At 42.5% G+C, this 19,471-nt stretch overlaps 1 protein-coding gene across 11 annotated transcripts in view; it reads left to right on the top strand.

Annotated features, from left to right (window-relative positions):
* The window catches only part of LOC306935893 (poly(rC)-binding protein 3), a 256,803-nt gene extending 240,568 nt beyond the window's left edge, over window positions 1-16,235 (top strand). For 3 of the 11 annotated variants that reach the window (XM_079519205.1, XM_079519209.1, XM_079519202.1), the window contains 4 exons: window positions 1,797-1,872; window positions 5,731-5,783; window positions 7,849-8,018; window positions 15,787-16,235. In XM_079519205.1, the coding sequence (XP_079375331.1) occupies window positions 1,797-1,872; window positions 5,731-5,783; window positions 7,849-8,018; window positions 15,787-15,823 (336 nt within the window). In that variant the 3' untranslated portion in view covers window positions 15,824-16,235. Of the gene's footprint in view, window positions 1-1,793; window positions 1,873-5,730; window positions 5,784-7,848; window positions 8,019-12,948; window positions 13,922-15,786 lie in introns of those variants that run through there. The other 8 variants (XM_079519200.1, XM_079519206.1, XM_079519210.1 and 5 more) reach the window with 3 other exon arrangements.
* The last annotated feature ends 3,236 nt before the right edge of the window (window positions 16,236-19,471 follow it).

Raw genomic sequence — 19,471 nt, forward strand, 5'->3', positions numbered from 1 at the left:
ATGCATCGGTAATCGATTTAATTGTAGCCCTCTGACTCGGAATGGAATAAAATGGCCAGGTATATACCTAGTGATTTCCGCCCCTAGTCTACATACAATGACCCAGGTTAGACGTTAACAATACCCTAGTCTACAGGGTGCATACATACAATAGCCTGGGTTAGACGTTAACAACACCCTAGTCTACAGGGTGCATACAATAGCCTGGGTTAGACGTTAACAATACCCTAGTCTACAGGGTGCATACAATAGCCTGGGTTAGACGTTAACAACACCCTAGTCTACAGGGTGCATACAATAGCCTGGGTTAGACGTTAACAATAGCCTAGTCTACAGGGTGCATACAATAGCCTGGGTTAGACGTTAACAATAGCCTAGTCTACAGGGTGCATACAATAGCCTGGGTTAGACGTTAACAATAGCCTGGGTTAGACGTTAACAATACCCTAGTCTACAGGGTGCATACAATAGCCTGGGTTAGACGTTAACAATAGCCTGGGTTAGACGTTAACAATAGCCTGGGTTAGACGTTAACAATACCCTAGTCTACAGGGTGCATACAATAGCCTGGGTTAGACGTTAACAATACCCTAGTCTACAGGGTGCATACAATAGCCTGGGTTAGACGTTAACAACACCCTAGTCTACAGGGTGCATACAATAGCCTGGGTTAGACGTTAACAATAGCCTGGGTTAGACGTTAACAACACCCTAGTCTACAGGGTGCATACAATAGCCTGGGTTAGACGTTAACAATAGCCTGGGTTAGACGTTAACAATAGCCTAGTCTACAGGGTGCATACAATAGCCTGGGTTAGACGTTAACAATAGCCTGGGTTAGACGTTAACAATACCCTAGTCTACAGGGTGCATACAATAGCCTGGGTTAGACGTTAACAATACCCTAGTCTACAGGGTGCATACAATAGCCTGGGTTAGACGTTAACAATAGCCTAGTCTACAGGGTGCATACAATAGCCTGGGTTAGACGTTAACAATAGCCTAGTCTACAGGGTGCATACAATAGCCTGGGTTAGACGTTAACAATAGCCTAGTCTACAGGGTGCATACAATAGCCTGGGTTAGACGTTAACAACACCCTAGTCTACAGGGTGCATACAATAGCCTGGGTTAGACGTTAACAATAGCCTAGTCTACAGGGTGCATACAATAGCCTGGGTTAGACGTTAACAATAGCCTAGTCTACAGGGTGCATACAATAGCCTGGGTTAGACGTTAACAATAGCCTGGGTTAGACGTTAACAATACCCTAGTCCACAGGGTGCATACAATAGCCTGGGTTAGACGTTAACAATAGCCTGGGTTAGACGTTAACAATAGCCTGGGTTAGACGTTAACAACACCCTAGTCTACAGGGTGCATACAATAGCCTGGGTTAGACGTTAACAATAGCCTGGGTTAGACGTTAACAATAGCCTAGTCTACAGGGTGCATACAATAGCCTGGGTTAGACGTTAACAATACCCTAGTCTACAGGGTGCATACAATAGCCTGGGTTAGACGTTAACAATAGCCTGGGTTAGACAACACCTAAGACATGTTTTAAAGTGCAAAACCCCTTTAATTTAAGCCTAATTCATGCTTCGGCGGGAAGGGAAAAGCCTGACATGTCGCTTCGCCAAAGAAAAAGAAAGACGTCTTTTCTTTTGGGTAAAGATAATTTTTGTCGGTCTTGGGGGGTGTCTTATGGGGGCGAGCGGACATGTCGCATTACACTTCTTCACCGACTCATAAATGAAGCTTTAGTTCTACTTTCCCTCCTAACCCTTCAGCAGTTGACCAAGCTCCACCAGTTGGCTATGCAGCAAACCCCCTTTACCCCTCTGGGACAGACCACCCCTGCTTTCCCTGGTACGTACCCTCTACCCCTCTGGGACAGACCACCCCTGCTTTCCCTGGTACGTACCCTCAATGCCCTGTTGTCACTTCCTTCTTTCCTCTCCTCTCTCCCCCCCCCCCCTTCCCAACACACATTCTACCATATCTCTGTCTTGTTTGTTTGCTCGGCATGCCTTGGGCCCTCCTGTGGCATCTTATCTTGCGGCCTACAGTACATAAAAGTATATTTTCCATGTATATTGTGCAAATGGCAGACAAGACTTCTACTGAAGCTCACAGTTGTTTATTTCCATGGTTAGCCACGCTGCCCGGCCCGCCACGCTGCCCGGCCCGCCATCCTTTTACGTGTTATCGGTCAGCCAAAACAACCACAAGGAAACGAGACGAAAAATTATTTAAAAAAACCAAAACATGCCATGATGATGACAGCGGCTCAGCCCCATAATGTGTGTGGAGATGGCCGATCACACCAGACAGTCTCAGCCTCTGTGGAGATGGCCGATCACACCAGACAGCCTCAGCCTCTGTGGAGATGGCCGATCACACCAGACAGCCTCAGCCTCTGTGGAGATGGCCGATCACACCAGACAGTCTCAGCCTCTGTGGAGATGGCCGATCACACCAGACAGTCTCAGCCTCTGTGGAGATGGCCGATCACACCAGACAGTCTCAGCCTCTGTGGAGATGGCCGATCACACCAGACAGTCTCAGCCTCTGTGGAGATGGCCGATCACACCAGACAGTCTCAGCCTCTGTGGAGATGGCCGATCACACCAGACAGCCTCAGCCTCTGTGGAGATGGCCGATCACACCAGACAGTCTCAGCCTCTCTGGGCACCTTTTTGCTATCAATGTGAATGAAGCGCTTTGTTTACTGCTTTTGCATTTCATGTCGCCTGGTGTATTTCAGGGTGCCTTGAGTAATTGTTTTTTCTTTTTAAAGCAGATACAGGCTCCAGGCATGGGTCCTCAATATAAAGACTTGGTCTTGTCTGTGGAAAATGTTTGATTTTCTTTTTATACACACCATTGTAATGTTCTTATTTTGATCATAAGACCCAATAGAGGGTATGCGCAATGCATAAAGGGAATGGCAGATCGAGTGGCAAAGTCGGTGACAAAGTGAATTTAATGTTGTTTAACAAGACTTTTCTGTTTGGATGTATAGGCTGTCGAGGCCAGAAAGTAGGTTTTTGCCACTCAGTAGGCGTTCCCGCATAACTTCCAGATGTCAGGCACATACAGTACAGTACCTTCTATTACTGAATGTCAAGTCTCGAGGTTTTCCTCAGAATATTTATGACACCGACTGTACTGTTACACCCAACGTGACCGCGTCCTAAATGAGCTTCACAGCCAGCTAAACTCTCCTATAAGTCTCCTCCAAGGAACAGGTGTTGTACATGGACTGGATTTAAAAAGAAAGTGTGAAACTGAAAGAGAAAGAAATACAGAAAGCACATATAAATGCACATAACATACAAACAGCGTGTTACAGGTATAATCAGATGTGTGAGAGGGAAATATTTTGGTACAACTTCAACTAAGCAAACAGCAGGTACAGGTACATTAAGTACATCCAAAAATAAAATAATGCAGTTAAGTAGGCCAAAGTGTCAGCGCTCGGCCCTAGTGTCAGCGCTCGGCCCTAGTGTCAGCGCTCGGCCCTAGTGTCAGCGCTCGGCCCTAGTGTCAGCGCTCGGCCCTAGTGTCAGCGCTCGGCCCTAGTGTCAGCGCTCGTTGACACTTGTTAAAGATGGAGTGCCACCATTTGTTCCCACCCTAAAACATGATCATCAGGTACTATTATAATATAAGGAGGAAGAACTTTTTCCAAAAAGTGTACAGTTTGTTAATTTTGTTAAAATCATGCTTTTATGTGGACACGCCCACCAGTTCATTAAGTTTGCCTGGTGGGTGGTGGTGGGTGGTGATCCACCTGAACTGAAGCCGCACCCACAGCTGTAGTTGTATGATAAAGGGGGAGGGGTTAGGGGAGGGGCTGATAGTGTGATGTCACTATATTACTGTTTATTTCATTGGCCCGTTTGACTGTCAAGGGTGCAGCCTCCAGGAAGAAACCCTAAATACAAAGTTAATACACCATTGCCCATAAAAACGACTCCAGAGTGTCTAATGAAGTACTGTCACCTCATAGACACATGACAAACTGGAAAAAGTGTGGCACTCCATCTTTAACTAGAAAGGTCGCAATTTTAAAAAATTGCAAAGTGTGGTTGCATATGCCCCTCCCACTGATATTGCCAGCCAATTACAATGTCACGTCACCCCTGCGATCATGCGTAAGTAATTCGGAGGGGATTTATCCCCCAAAAATCATGTTTTTGCGACAAACGGTTACATTTCTCGCATTTGCGGCGCCCCCTATGGATGAAAATATAATTGCTTTTGGTACTTGGTTGATTGAACCACCCGCGACATGTGATTCAAATTTGGGATGGATCGGACATTCCGTTCGTGATTTATGGCATTTTTTGTAAAATAGGCCCCTCCTACTAACTTTGGAAGACGATTACGGTCGAACAATACGCACTATCAAAATTCCGCCGTTCGAGTTTTCATCGGAAAGGTCCGGAGATCATGTGTACATATTTTTGTGAGATTTGTACAAAATCTGTAGGAGGAGGAGCCAAAAGTGTGTTTTGGAGAAAATTCAAAATGGCGGAAAATATATCATGACGCAAATGGGCGTGGCCTATATGGGGAGATGCGTCATGACTCAAGGAAATCAGGGAAAAAATAATTTTGATTTTACAACCTACGGTTCAAGAGTTATAAGCCAAAATGTAAAGTGGGCTGTTATAGCGCCACCATGAGGCCGACCGATAACATTATAAGTTGATTAATTTTAGTAATTATTATGAACCTACCCTCCAAGTTTTGTAACTATAGTGCTTACAGTCTCTGAGGAAAAAATACTTGAATGTGACAATGCGAAAAATCGCATTTTCCCATTCATGTCAATGGGGAAATTCTATTCACTAATAAATTCATATCAATTAAACTATACAACATTTCTCTTAAAAAAATACAAGCACATCCTTCCCGATGAAGCCGGTCAATTTGACATATGGGTCAAGTGCGTACAGTTAAAACTGTGGGAGGAGTAGCATTTCAAAATAAAGGTTACTCCTGGTGAATAATAAAGTGTTACAAGTACTATAGTCTGGTTGCCCTTTAGGGCAACCACACTAATTATGTTGTGTTTATGTTGTGTTTCTGCATCAAATATAACTACTCCTAATCTAAGACTCCATCAAAGCCAACACGACGACCCTCTGGTATATATAATAATAATAATAATCTCTGGTATAATTTATCACTTTTAGTTTGAGCTGTTGGAAATTAACTAGGCTACACTTGGTTCTTAATTAAAGTCCAGATGAAAACAACATGACATAATTTTAGATAAAAATCGATTTTTAATCGAATCGTGACCCCAAGAATCGGAATCGAATCGTGAGATAGCAGAAGATTCACAACCTACTTGCGAATGTGTGTTTTTTCCCCCCGCTATATTCGGCAATTAAAATTCATTCACCACCACCAGGGGGCGCCAAAAGTCCCAGACCGCCACCATATATATTTTATTTTATTTTATATATTTTCTATTTTTTTCAAAAAGAAAGTTTTTTACCATGTTATAAAACACGAAAAACACGTCCTTGGCGCTCCAGGACATCATGAAAAAGAAGTTAAATAAGTCCTTGGCGACCATTGAGTTTTAAGCAACATCTTTAAAAGTGCTTCAAGAGTAAACAAGAAGAAGGCTGAACCAATGCCATGTTTGAATGTTCCTCCTGAGTTTTGGTACTGTTGAAACAAATGACCCCTGACCTCTGACCCCAGGTTTGGATGCCAGTCCGCCAGCCAGTACCCATGAGCTCACTATCCCCAATGACGTGAGTAAATATACACAAACACACTGCAAGATTGTGTATGGATTTATTGAGCTAAATTAGGCACAAAGATGCCAGTATTTTCGGGGGGGAAAGTTGGAACATGCTGATTGAAGATTTTCAAGACTTTCAAGTATATTTCAGTGGGGTAGTTACTGTATGTCTGCAACTGTTTTTATGTTGTAAACATTATGTTATAATTTAGCTATTGAAAAATAGCAGCTTGTAGGTCTGCTATTTTTGAAAAATCGTGAAAATGTGGCGCAAATCTTTGAATATATATTCTTTCAGAGCCAACGTTTTTAAAGGGGAAAACCACCCATTTTCAACATTTTACTATGTCATTAATATACCTTAGAGCTGTTGTGTGGAAATAATAAAAAAGTCCCCCCATTCTGTGTTTCTTAGAACTGTAATTATGAAAGAAATCATTAACATGGTGAAACACATCTTGATGACCTCATCAAGATGTGTTTCACCATGTTAATGATTTTTTTCAGACCTCTAGTTCTAGGAAACACAGAATGGGGGGACTTTTTATTATTATTTCAGCTCTAAGGTATATTAATGACATAGTAAAATGTTGAAAATGAGTGGAATGCCCCTTTAACTAAAATATTTGCTTCTGAGGGGGTCCCTGGAACAACATATTTTCAGATGGGGGGCGGAGGCATATTGCATATCATTTTTGGGGGTCCTTGACATGACATATTGAGCACCTCTGATACAGAAACAAAACTGATTTATTTTTAAATTTCGACGTCCGGCCTAAATGAGTTAACTTGAGTTGTATCACACGTAAGGGGGAGGTTTTTGTTTTATTATTGATGTCACGACGTGGCATTTTTATTCTGTTGTAACTGTGAAGCATCTCGACGACATGCAAATGAGGCCAATGTCCCTTCGAGAATAAAGGGTTGAATAGAGGTCGAAAGGAAATGCAACAACTAAGTATCTTAAGGCTCTATGTGACTAAATTTGACTGAGGGACTGCCATTGGATTTTTTTGAATTTTCGTTTTTTCACGTCATATGAAAGCAGGGAATCATAGCTTCAAATTGACATATTGGTTGTTCAGTTTGACCCACCAGTTTTGGAGATATGGCTTATAGAGTAATGTCTTGCAGAAAAATGCGAGTTGAGAAAACCGGCTTGAAAGGTTCACTGCTGTGGTCTCTAACATTACACCTAGCTACATGTTTGGCCATTTATTTCATATTTACATGTTGATTTCAGCTCTGACACTTATTTCAGACATGCTCTAGTATGTGAAGAGTCTGCCTGTGCAATTAACTCATTTAAAAAAAAAAAAAAAAAAAAAAAAAAGTTTTTCTCCTCTGGTGAAAAGCGGTAATTTGCGCGATGGCAGTCTCTCAGTCAAATCTGGTCACTAATGGTCTGCTTTTACACTGTCCAGTATGCAGTGTTTTACATGTTTCATGGAGAAAAGCACTCAGAGTATGGTGCACTGCACTTGGTTATATTCAAACAGAACGTATTTCTCAGACCACAGTAACCCTTAACTGGAAGGTTGGAGGTCATGACACCTTAATGCGTGCTTGCTTAACCCATTTTGACCTGAGATCAGATTCTAAAAATGTCTTCTATATCCTGACAGTTCTCTGAAAAAGCTATGTTTCTATGTCAGTCGTACTTCGATTTTTCAAAAATAGCAGACCTACAAGCTCGTAGCTTGTAGATCTGCTATTTTTCAATAGCTAAAGCATAACATAATGCTAACACCCAAAATGGGTTAATGTTGTACTCCATCTTTTAATTCCACCAATAAGGAAAATCAGAGGAATGTGTATAATCTCTCCACCTAGACGTTTGTTTCATAGTCAAATAATTCATGCAAATCGTGTGAATTCCGCAGGGAATACACCGACCCATATTAGTCATTCTTCGTGTTCCGGAATGACGGCACTCATTTATAGCGCCCCAGACTTTATAACCCACTGACTTTAGCATTTTTTATTGTTAGACAGTCACATTTATAGGTCTGACACAGAGCACCCCCTGGCTCCCTAGCTGCCCTGAATCTCTACGGTTGTACTGTTCTTCCCAGCTCATAGGCTGCATAATCGGACGCCAGGGAACCAAAATAAACGAGATCCGGCAGATGTCCGGGGCACAGATCAAAATCGCCAACGCCATGGAGGGCTCGTCCGAGCGCCAGATCACCATCACGGGGACCCCGGCCAACATCAGCCTGGCTCAGTACCTCATCAACGCCAGGTAACCTTTGGCCCCACAAACTGCAATTACAGACACGCGTCTGGTGACAAGTAGGGATGGACAGTGGCGTGCACAGATAGACACTAGGGGGTGCTAGAGCACCCCCTGCCCTTTTGGCAATGTGCCCTTTTGAAAAAAAAAAAAAAACTTTTTTTTTTCTTTTTTTTTTTGATTTTTCAAAAATAGCAGACCTACAAGCTCGTAGCGCGCTATGAGCTTGTAGATCTGCTATTTTTCAATAGCTAAAGCATAACATAATGCTAACACCAAAAGGGGTTCCCGCCCAAAATAGATTAAGGCAACCGGCCGGTTCCATGCGCTGCACAAGGTGCCCTTTTTTAACTTGAGCACCTGCCCCTCTAAATGTCTGTGCACGCCACTGGGGATGGAGCTCTCGTAAATTTTTTGTTATTGATAACGAACACATTATCGATCAGGCTTATTGAGCCGGGTTTTTATCGAGCCCACTATCGTGCATTTTCTATTACAGTATATTGTGGAAAGATGGGAGACGAAAATAAATTCTGAACAGAACCATCATCTTTTACTAGGGCCTTCAAATACAGTACTTTTCTGAAAGACAGAAGGCCATTGACCTTTTTTTCTTTTGGAAAATAATATTGAAGAAACTGAAAAGCATAATTTTGTTTCCCCGGGCAGCCAGCGCTGGTTGGCAGGTATTAATGCACCTTTAAGGTGGCCTTACACTAGCCGATTTTTTTCAATCTGAAATCTGATAGCACCACACACTACAGGATAATCGGAGCGGGGCAGAGCAAATATCAAACATTCTTGATTGCGCTTTGAGCGGTCGGGCACCCCCCGAGTGTCAAAAATGCCCGATTATCAGCTAGTGTAAGGCCACCTTTAGACCCACATGTTTGTGACAGCATGGGTGATTCAGTGATTTATTTCTTGATCGCCACCTTGTCTTGATTGTTTAAACATGATGTCATTGGCCGCTATATGCTCGATAGCAGGCTTGATAAGCCCAAAGCTTATTGATACTGGGTACTCAATAAGCTTATTATCGGTTTTTGTCGAGTATTGGATTTCGAGCTCCATCCATAGTGACAAGACAGAGCACCATGTGGCAAAGGGCAAATCTTTGACTCTTTTGAATGAACTACATATCGTTGCTTTCGGACAAAATCCTTATATTGCCCATATTTCATATTTTATGTTTTTTTCCACCATTAATGAATTGCCCTATTTTAGTTATATGACAGTGTCGTGAGAAAGTATAGGTGATCTACAAGTAGCCGATCTACAAGCTCACAACATACTGCATCGCGATGCGTCGTGATGTGAGCTTTTAGGCTGCCTATTTTTGCTATATGTATATATATATATATATATATATATATATATATGCAAACCAAAAACCGTCCCTTAGGAAAGGAAGGGGCCGCATACTCCAAAAAGATGCTAACCCTAACTTCAAAAATATTTATTAATGCTTAATTTTGCTTTATTCATACATTTTGCTTCATTGTGCGAATAAAGCAAAGTGAAGCATGAAGTCTTGTCCACGAGCATCTTTTTTGGAGTGTGTGGTCCCTTCCCTTCCTAAGGGAAGATCTTCCTTGGAGTGTGTGGTCCCTTCCCTTCCTAAGGGAAGATCTTCTTTGGAGTGTGTGGTCCCTTCCCTTCCTAAGGGAAGATCTTCTTTGGAGTGTGTGGTCCCTTCCCTTCCTAAGGGAAGATCTTCCTTGGAGTGTGTGGTCCCTTCCCTTCCTAAGGGAAGATCTTCTTTGGAGTGTGTGGTCCCTTCCCTTCCTAAGGGAAGATCTTCCTTGGAGTGTGTGGTCCCTTCCCTTCCTAAGGGAAGATCTTCTTTGGAGTGTGTGGTCCCTTCCCTTCCTAAGGGAAGATCTTCTTTGGAGTGTGTGGTCCCTTCCCTTCCTAAGGGAAGATCTTCCTTGGAGTGTGTGGTCCCTTCCCTTCCTAGGAGTGTGTGGTCCCTTCCCTTCCTAGGAGTGTGTGGTCCCTTCCCTTCCTAAGCACCTCCCCCACCTGGATGTGCATCGGTTTATATATATATATATATATATATATTTGATGTTGACCTATAACCAAAATAGGGACACCAGGTTGAAGGGGTTAAGTCCTATAACCAGAATAGGGACACCAGGTTGAAGGGGTTAAGTCTGTCTGTCTGTGAGTTCTTTAGAGACGCCACCAGCCCCTCCAACGTCTGGCGTTCAGAGATTACATCATATGGCGGCCAAGTCTATGGACTTTTAAATGACAAAACACTTGTGACGTCATGTGGCAGCCTTTTGGCTTTCGGCTCAAGACATTTAATGTTTGCTTAAAAAAAATCACACCTGTGTGAAGTGAGGGGTGCTCTTATCATTATTACATCATCATACGTCATCTCATGAACTGAATTTATGTGATTGGTCGTTAGTCGATTTGCTCGTCTACATATGACGTACATTTTCCCTTCATTGCCGATGTTTGACCTAATTTCTCCTCTCTTTGTCAATATGGCAAAATATGAGACAAAACTGTGGACAAAAGCTGTATATAGACCCTCGAAACAGGACCCCAGCCAAGTGTATGGACTGTTTAAACCCATTCTGGGTCGGGAACCCCTTTTGGTGTTTTAACTAAGCATTATGTTATACTTTAGCTATTGAAAAATAGCAGATCTACAAGCTCATAGCGCGCCACTCGGTGGCGCGCTACGAGCTTGTAGGTCTGCTATTTTTGAAACGTCGTGAAAATGTGGCGCAAATCTTTGAATATATATTCTTTCAGAGCCAACATTTTTAACTCAAATCTTTGCTTCTGGGTCCCTGGAAGAACATATTTTCAGATGGGGGTCGGCGGCCAATTACATATAATTTTTGGGGTCCTTGACATGAAATATTGAGAACGACTGACATAGAAACATAGCTTTTTCAGAAAACTGTCAGGATTTAGAAGACATTTTTAGAACCTGATCTCGGGTCAAAATGGGTTAAAGAAGTGAGGTGCCCCTCACTTCACACGAGTGTGATTTTATATTTAGTAAATGAAAAGTAATAAAAGCTTGTGGCTAAATAACATCCATTGGAATACAGGTTCTGTTCTCCATTTCCTGAAAAGTAACCATTTTGGTTACTGTCTGAAATGATCATAATTACTGTGTGTCTCATACAGTAAGTAGCCTTGCCGAGCCATGAGGCCCATAGGGGCAGGAGCCTATCTCCTGTTTCTGTAGCGTGAGGCAGCTTGATGTACAAGTACACCCCCTGGACATGACGCTAGTATGTCACAGGGACTTACCCCCAATCCAACCCTTGATGCTGAGTGTCAAGCAGGGAGGCATTGGGTCCCATTTTTAGAGTCTTTGGTATGACCCGGCCGGGGATTGAACCCCGACCTCCCAGTCTCAGGGCGGACACTCTAACCACAAGGCCACTGAGCTGGTTGTGTCTCATACAGTAGTATCTGGTAATAATATTCAATGGGGGTATTTCTTTAACACAGTTTTAAGTTTTAAGTTGCTTGCTTGTTGATATTGATTTAAAGATTTGATATTTGTGACCAGATTTGACTGAGAGACTGCCATCGCGCAAATTCTTTTCACCAGAGGAGAACAACTTTTTTCTTTTCAAAATGAGTTAATATCACAGGCAGACTCTTCACATACTAGAGCATGTCTGAAATTAGTGTCGGCGCTGAAATCGACATGTAAATATGAAATAAATGCTTAAACATGTAGCTAGGTGTAATGTTAGAGACCACAGAAGACATGTAAATATGAAATAAATGCTTAAACATGTAGCTAGGTGTAATGTTAGAGACCACAGAAGACATGTAAATATGAAATACATGCTTAAACATGTAGCTAGGTGTAATGTTAGAGTCCACAGAAGAGATGTAAATATGAAATAAATGCTTAAACATGTAGCTAGGTGTAATGTTAGAGACCACAGAAGTGAACCTTTCAAGCCTGTTTTCTCAACTCGCCGTTTTCTGCAAGACATTACTCTATAAGCCATATCTCTAAAAGTGGTGGGTCAAACTGAACAACCAATATGTCAATTTGAAGCTACGATTCCCTGCTTTCATATGACATGAAAAAAACGATCCAAGGGCAAGTCCGTCAGTCAAATGTAGTCACATTTGATCAAGCTCCCTTCTTATGTAAACCCTTTACAAAACAAACAAAATAATTGGGGGAAAAAAAACATGATTTTGTGTTGAACTTTAAAATGTGTTGCCTACATGTGTATTTTAACTTAGATATCAGTATATTATAATAATACTCATGAGCACATTTAGATTATAATCTGGCTGCTGTGCTCCACTGCCTCTGTCTGCCTCTGTGCTCCACTGCCTCTGTCTGCCTCTGTGCTCCACTGCCTCTGTCTGCCTCTGTGCTCCACTGCCTCTGTCTGCCTCTGTGCTCCACTGCCTCTGTCTGCCTCTGTGCTCCACTGCCTCTGTCTGCCTCTGTGCTCCACTGCCTCTGTCTGCCTCTGTGCTCCACTGCCTCTGTCTGCCTCTGTGCTCCACTGCCTCTGTCTGCCTCTGTGCTCCACTGCCTCTGTCTCTCTCTGTGCTCCACTGCCTCTGTCTGCCTCTGTGCTCCACTGTCTCTGTCTGCCTCTGTGCTCCACTGCCTCTGTCTGCCTCTGTGCTCCACTGCCTCTGTCTGCCTCTGTGCTCCACTGCCTCTGTCTGCCTCTGTGCTCCACTGCCTCTGTCTGCCTCTGTGCTCCACTGCCTCTGTCTGCCTCTGTGCTCCACTGCCTCTGTCTCTCTCTGTGCTCCACTGCCTCTGTCTGCCTCTGTGCTCCACTGCCTCTGTCTGCCTCTGTCTGCCTCTGTGCTCCACTGCCTCTGTCTGGGGGGGGGGGGTTCAGGGGGGATTTCAGAGAAGAGTACGGAAAAGATTCTAATGGCTGCTGCTTTCCTACAATTCCAACGGCAGGTTCAGGGACGTGGCCGCCATGTGGAATGACCCGTCATCCATGACAACGTCCTGAAGTCTTCCCCAAATCTGTAACGGCAAAGCCACCATCCCCCCCTTTCCCCCCTCCCTCCCTCCCTCCCCACCACCCACCAAACCCTCAGTGTTCTCCTAGGGCAGTGCTTCCCAACCTGTTCTGGTTCAGATCAGTTGACCCCGCTTGAAAATCTCAAAAAGAAGGGCTGTGACTCGATGAAAAAGAATTCATCTCATTAATTAACTTTGTTCCCACTCGGTGGCGCGCTATGAGCTTGTACATCTGCTATTTTTCAATAGCTAAAGTATAACATAATGCTAACACCAAAAGGGGTTCCCGCCCAAAATGGGTTAAAGGTATATTCAGTGATTTCACTTAATTCAAATATCACTCCTTTTTTTGTTTTGTTGTGATAATCCTCCCTACTATAGAGTGTGCTGACCATATAAGGAGTTCCTCCCTGTCCCCAGTTAACCCTTGGAGGTCAAAAAACCGTAGGTTTCGTTTTTGGCTAGGTGGCCCAGACTTCATCCAATCAGGATAGAGAGGGGCCTTCCACCAATCATGATCGAGCGGGGGCGGGCCTTGGTGTGTGTGCTGTTGGCCCATTAATTTGCAGATTAATTTGTGTCTGTCTGTCTGTCTGGCCACACAAGGCTATCGTTTTAAAGCCTACTTCCAACAGCCTCATGGCCCACAGGTTGGGAAGCGTGGTCCTGTGGAATTACCTTCTAGTCCCATGGACTTCTGTATAGCACCCGATGAGTAGCTTTCAACGTTAGCTTTGGAAAAGGAGTTATTGTAATTGACGTCAATTAAAGCTCACCAAGGTGGAAGTAGCTTCAAACTCACCCAGCCTAGTGTGGAGTTAAGTGTTCAACGCATGCCTAATGCCATGAATATTACTGTCATTCTGTTCTTTGTCCTTTGGTAGGTTAGATGTATTTGCCTATATAGCCCCTGTTGTTGTTTATCTGACTGGAAAGGATAAAACAAGTATAAAAAGTGAAAAACAAAGAAAAAGAAAAAAAGAAAATACAGTACACACACGTGTACAGTACGTACAACCACTGAGCAATGTGTGTTCAGTCTTATTTGTACTTCATCGTAGGATGGCGTCGCTTATTCCCCGCGTGTGACGGCCTTCATTCGATGTGGCATAAATGAGGCTTTCGAGGGAGGAATAACGGAACTCTCCCGTTAGCTACTGTATACTGTATGTGACCAGATTTGACTGAGAGACTGCCATCGCGCAAATTCCAGCTTTTCACCAGAGGAGAAAAACATTATTATTTTTTTAAATGAGGTAATAGCACAGGCAGAATCTTCACATACTAGAGCATGTCTGAAATAAGTGTGAAGTGAAATCGACATGTAAATATGAAATAAATGCTTAAACATGTAGCTAGGTGTAATGTTAGAGACCACAGAAGTGAACCTTTCAAGCCTGTTTTCTCAACTCGCTGTTTCTCTGCAAGACATTACTCTATAAGCCATATCTCCAAAACTGGTGGGTCAAACTGAACAACCAATATGATTTGAAGCTATGATTCCCTGCTTTCATATGACATGAAACGAAAATTCAAAAAAATCCAATGGCAGCCCCTCAGTCAAATTTGGTCACAGTTTTCCCAAGGAGCGGTGGGGAAGAGGAGCGCTTGTTTTTGTTACCTCACACGGCATCCTCAAATCTCTCGACAGGTCAGCGTCGAAGGTCGATAATAACCACACGGAGCTTGCCAGTTTCACGTCACCGTCTCTTTTTAAGAGGCTGTGACTCCTCCTCCTCCTATACGTGCAAAAGGGGGTCACCCGAAGTACATTTTGAAATCCAATGAGCACTTTGTCAGCTGGTTTCCAAATGGTGTGTGCCGACTATAGAGCGTCGCAGTCCCGCCCCCTTTCATGACGACGCCAGGTCCAGGAAATAATTCCCAATGCATTTTATTTAAAGACCTTTTAAGCGTCGTACAAAGCCAACTCGAGTTGTGACAAATCATGACAACAATATTTTGGACCAAACAAATCATTTCAAAGAAGAAAAACAACAAAAAGTGTTTTAACGTCCCGTTTTTTTCTGCCCAAAAAGAATGTCTTTGTTTTCATGATTTCTCACAACTCGAGTTGGCTTTGTACGAGGCTTAAAAGGTCTTTAAATAAATACTTTTTGAAATGTCTGAGGAAAATGAACGGGGAATCATTTCCTGGGCCCTGGTAAGGGGGCGGGACTGCGACGCTCTATAGACACACAGCTCTGAGAGAGCAGACCGTGACTTATTGGGATCTGAGACGAGACGAGCACACATTACTACAATACAACATAACACAACTACACAAAAAGGAACTTTTTAAGTTACCATATCATCAGTACTTTGTGTGGCAATATAGCCTATTTTAGGAAAAGAGAAGGGAACCCGCACACTCATATGCTCCAAAAGATATATTTATTGACGACGTTTCGAGCCAAGGTTCTTCATTTGGTCAAAACACTTTTTGAACCCAGCACCTCCACGAAGTGATGTGCGTATTTTACTATAGTTTCAATAGCCTATTTTAGGCATGTCATATTACATTATTATTGGGCACAGAAAGTTTGGAAACCACTGCTCTGGACATAACCTGACTCTCTGGACAGGCCGACTGCACAAAATTAGGCATTACACAAAGACCAGCCATGCTGCTGCATTAATGTTCACATTTAACGAGAACGTTGGAGTTTTTCAGAATTGTTTTACTTTCTCTGTCTATTCTGTCCCTACTCCCGACACCCCCCCCCCCCCCCCCCCCCCCCACCCCGGCTTCTCCTCCCAAACTGTTTTTAGGCTGACGTCCGAGGTCACTGGAATGGGCACGGTCTAATTTCTACCCACCACTCCTCACTCTGCTCAGTCTACTGTCTGCATAACATGAGCCTAAAATGGCACCTCGTTATTTGATTCCACTGTATTCGTCTGCCCTGACTTTTTAAGTGACTTGAATCTTTTTTTATGATTTTTTTTTTTTTGTGTATATCTATGCTGAAAAGAAAAGCTGTGTCCTGTACACCCACTTATGATTCTCCTCACCTGTCCAACCAAATCCTTTTGTTTCTCTTCTGAAAAGGACAGTTTGAGTTTTTTGACACTCTAGTACCCTGCTGTCTTTGCATAATACCCTTTGTCATATTCCGTGTGTTTCGCCATGAATCCTTTAATTTTCCTGCTTTCTGTTTGCACTGCAGGAAGGGGGTTTCTTTCTTTTGCTTCTGTTTGATAGTATTATTTATTTATGAACCCTGAACAAACATTCATATTAAAAGGTCTGTTTAAAATGCGGTCATGTTCTTTACTCACACGGCATGCCATCGATTTTAAGAAACAAATCATAATAGTATTGATATTTTGGAAAGGTTCACAATCCATTATTGAAATGTATTCATAGCTACGAGCTTGTTAGGTCTGCTATTTTTTGAAAAATCGTGAAAATGTAGTGCAAAGCTTTGAATATACATATATTCTTTCGGAGCGAACGTTTTTTAACTCAAATCTTTGCTTCAGGGGGAGTCACTGGAACAACATATTTTCAGATGGGGGTCGGTTGGCCAATTACATATAATCTTGGGGGTTTCTTGACATGAAATATTGAGCACCACTGACATAGAAACATAGGTGTTTCAGAATACTGTCAGGATTTAGAAGACATTTTTTTAATTTCGACGTTAGGCCCTAAATGGGTTAACCACATTAACTCTGGTGTGGCGTTCATATTTTGCCCCATGCCAAATAGCAGATCTACAAGCTCTACAATGCTGAGCTTGATGAGCAATGATGAGCAAGTAGATCGGTTATTTCCAAATGGCTGAAATACATAGGGCTGAATTGGGTAACGCATGTTTTGTGATAATAATTGTAGTGGAGTAAAAGTATAATATTTGCAATTTTTTTAAATACTCCAGAAAAGTAAAAGTACTTAAAAAAAATAAGTACAGTACTTATGTAAAATGTTACATATCGTTACTTTATCCCATTCTGGGCAGGAACCCCTTTTGGTGTTTTAAGCATTATGTTATAATTTAGCTATTGAAAAATAGCAGATCTACAAGCTCATAGCGCGCCACTGAGTGGCGAGCTACGAGCTTGTAGGTCTGCTATTTTTGAAAAATCGTGAAAATGTGGCACAAATCTTTCTTTCAGAGCCAACGTTTTTAACTCAAATCTTTGCTTCTGGGGGGGGGGGGGGGGGGGGGGGTCCCTGGAACAACATATTTTCAGATGGGGGTTGGTGGCCAATTACACATCATTTTTGGGATCCTTGACATGAAATATTGAGCACCACTGATATAGAAACATGAGGTATTTCAAAAAAAATCGACGTCAGGCCTAAATGGGCTATACAGTAGGCTATATTATTGGACATCACTTGGTCTCGAACATGTTTTCATATCTGACGGATGAAACAAGTAGGCTATACTTCAAGTATAGTCAGCAGTATGGAGAACGCTGAGGCCTCATTCACACGTAACACCAATCAAGCAAATGTTTGGCCGTTTTTTTGGTTTTTTTGGGGGCCACCACAATGCTTTTCTAATGGGAGTCACATAGTTTGATCAAACATTTGTGTTTGATTGCTGATTGCTCCCCCCTCATCAAACAAAAAAATGTTTGGTCAAACCATGTGACTCCCATTGAAAATGAATTGGAGCAGCAATCAAACAGCAATCAGACATTGCACACGGACATCGCACACATTTGTTGTGTAGGCGTGTACGAAGCCTGACAATGACAACATGATTGCTTGGAAGCATCACGCTGCTTTCAATTTTGAAAGCCGGTGAGGTACAAGTAATCAAAACACCCCCCTTGGATGTGAAAATATAACCCCAGTCCCTCGTTTTACGTATGCGCCTGTCGGAAGAGGCTTGACGGAATAATGGAAATTGGCCGGTTATTTCAGCAATTGAGAGGAGAAGAACTTGACAACATAAATGTTCTAAATGGATAGAAGTCTATTTTCCTGTTGCGCTGCTCATGAATGCCAGCTGTTTCGCTGGCAACCCAATTTCCACTGACTGGAATCCACTGAGCACAAAGAAAGGGAGGAGAGAGAGGGCTGAAAGTCAAGATGTCAGCGTAATGGGGCTGGTACTACTGTGAATGATTACATGAATAATGATGTGGCCTAGTAGCTCCAGACAATACCAAGTGGTGGCTGTTGGGCAGAAACCAGCTTGTTATGTCCAAATTGTCCATTGATTTGACCCTTTTTTATGTTTTGTCGTGAATGAATGCCCTGCTTTTGCTGTACAATAAAACGGACAGTCTACAAGCTCACCACCAAACACGTGAACTTGTATAGGTCTGCAATTTTACAAGTATAACATTATTACATTTGTCAGTCATTTCTTTGCATATTAGTAAGTATTAAGTAAGTCATTTGTCATATCTGCCCTGTGCTATTTGTGATTACGGAGCCTGAAAGCCAAACAGGAATTTAAATTATATGCATAATGCTCCAATCAATGTTCGATGGCAAAAAAAAACAACACAAATAAATTGTTAATCGCAATTATTTGTGTGAAACTTTAAATTTGCAATCGTGACACGACAGCCCTGTTCCCTGTCTGAACACTGGTCCTGACACTGATATGATCAAACTGAATTTATTTCCACAGTTATTTCAACCGCTAACAGGCACCTGCATTATGCTAATATTTGTATAATTGGATTCTGATTCTGAAGCGGTATTATTGTCAGTACTGTCGCTAAACCTCAGGTTACTTGGGTACATAGGTTGGTACGGATGTTGGAGTTGATTATTTTTTTATCAGATGATTATGAAGTGGACAGGGTTTGGTATAATAGGAGTCTTTCCTAATGTATGTACGTGCTTAAAATCGTCAAAACTTCCTGTTGAGTTTTGTTTGACTTTCCTGACAAACTGTATGGAATATGAATAAAAGACTATATTGCACTGTATATTGGAGGGAATTAAAATGTATTTCATCTATTATAGCAGGGGTTCTCAACCCGTGGGTCGCGACCCCTCGGGGGGTCGCCAAATTATTTTAGGGGGAACCCAAATTATTTTCAAAAAAAAAAAAAAAAAAAAAGATATTTTTTTAAATTTTATTTTCACGATTTTTCAAAAATAGCAGACCTACAAGCTCGTAGCGCGCCACTCGGTGGCGCGCCACTCGTAGCTTGTAGATCTGCTATTTTTCAATAGCTAAATTATAACAATGCTTAAAACACCAAAAGGGGTTCCCGCCCCAAAATGGTTTAAGGTTATTGTAGCAGTTAATTTATATTGGGGGTCGGGAGGGGGCGGGGCGGGGGTCCCGAGACATTGCCAAAGCATTTCCCGTGGTCCCCGGCCAAAAACGTTGAGAACCCCTGTATTATAGTACAGTCAAAACCCATAAATCAGGGTTTCCCAATAAGTGGCCCGCGGAGCGCCCCCTTGTGGCCCCTGGAAGAATTTCCCAAAAAAATAAATGTTTTTTGTTTTGTTTTGGGGGGGTGTCCCAGA

Source organism: Electrona antarctica (assembly GCF_951216825.1).
Source record: "Electrona antarctica genome assembly, chromosome: 13".
Classification (NCBI taxonomy): Eukaryota; Metazoa; Chordata; class Actinopteri; order Myctophiformes; family Myctophidae; genus Electrona; species Electrona antarctica.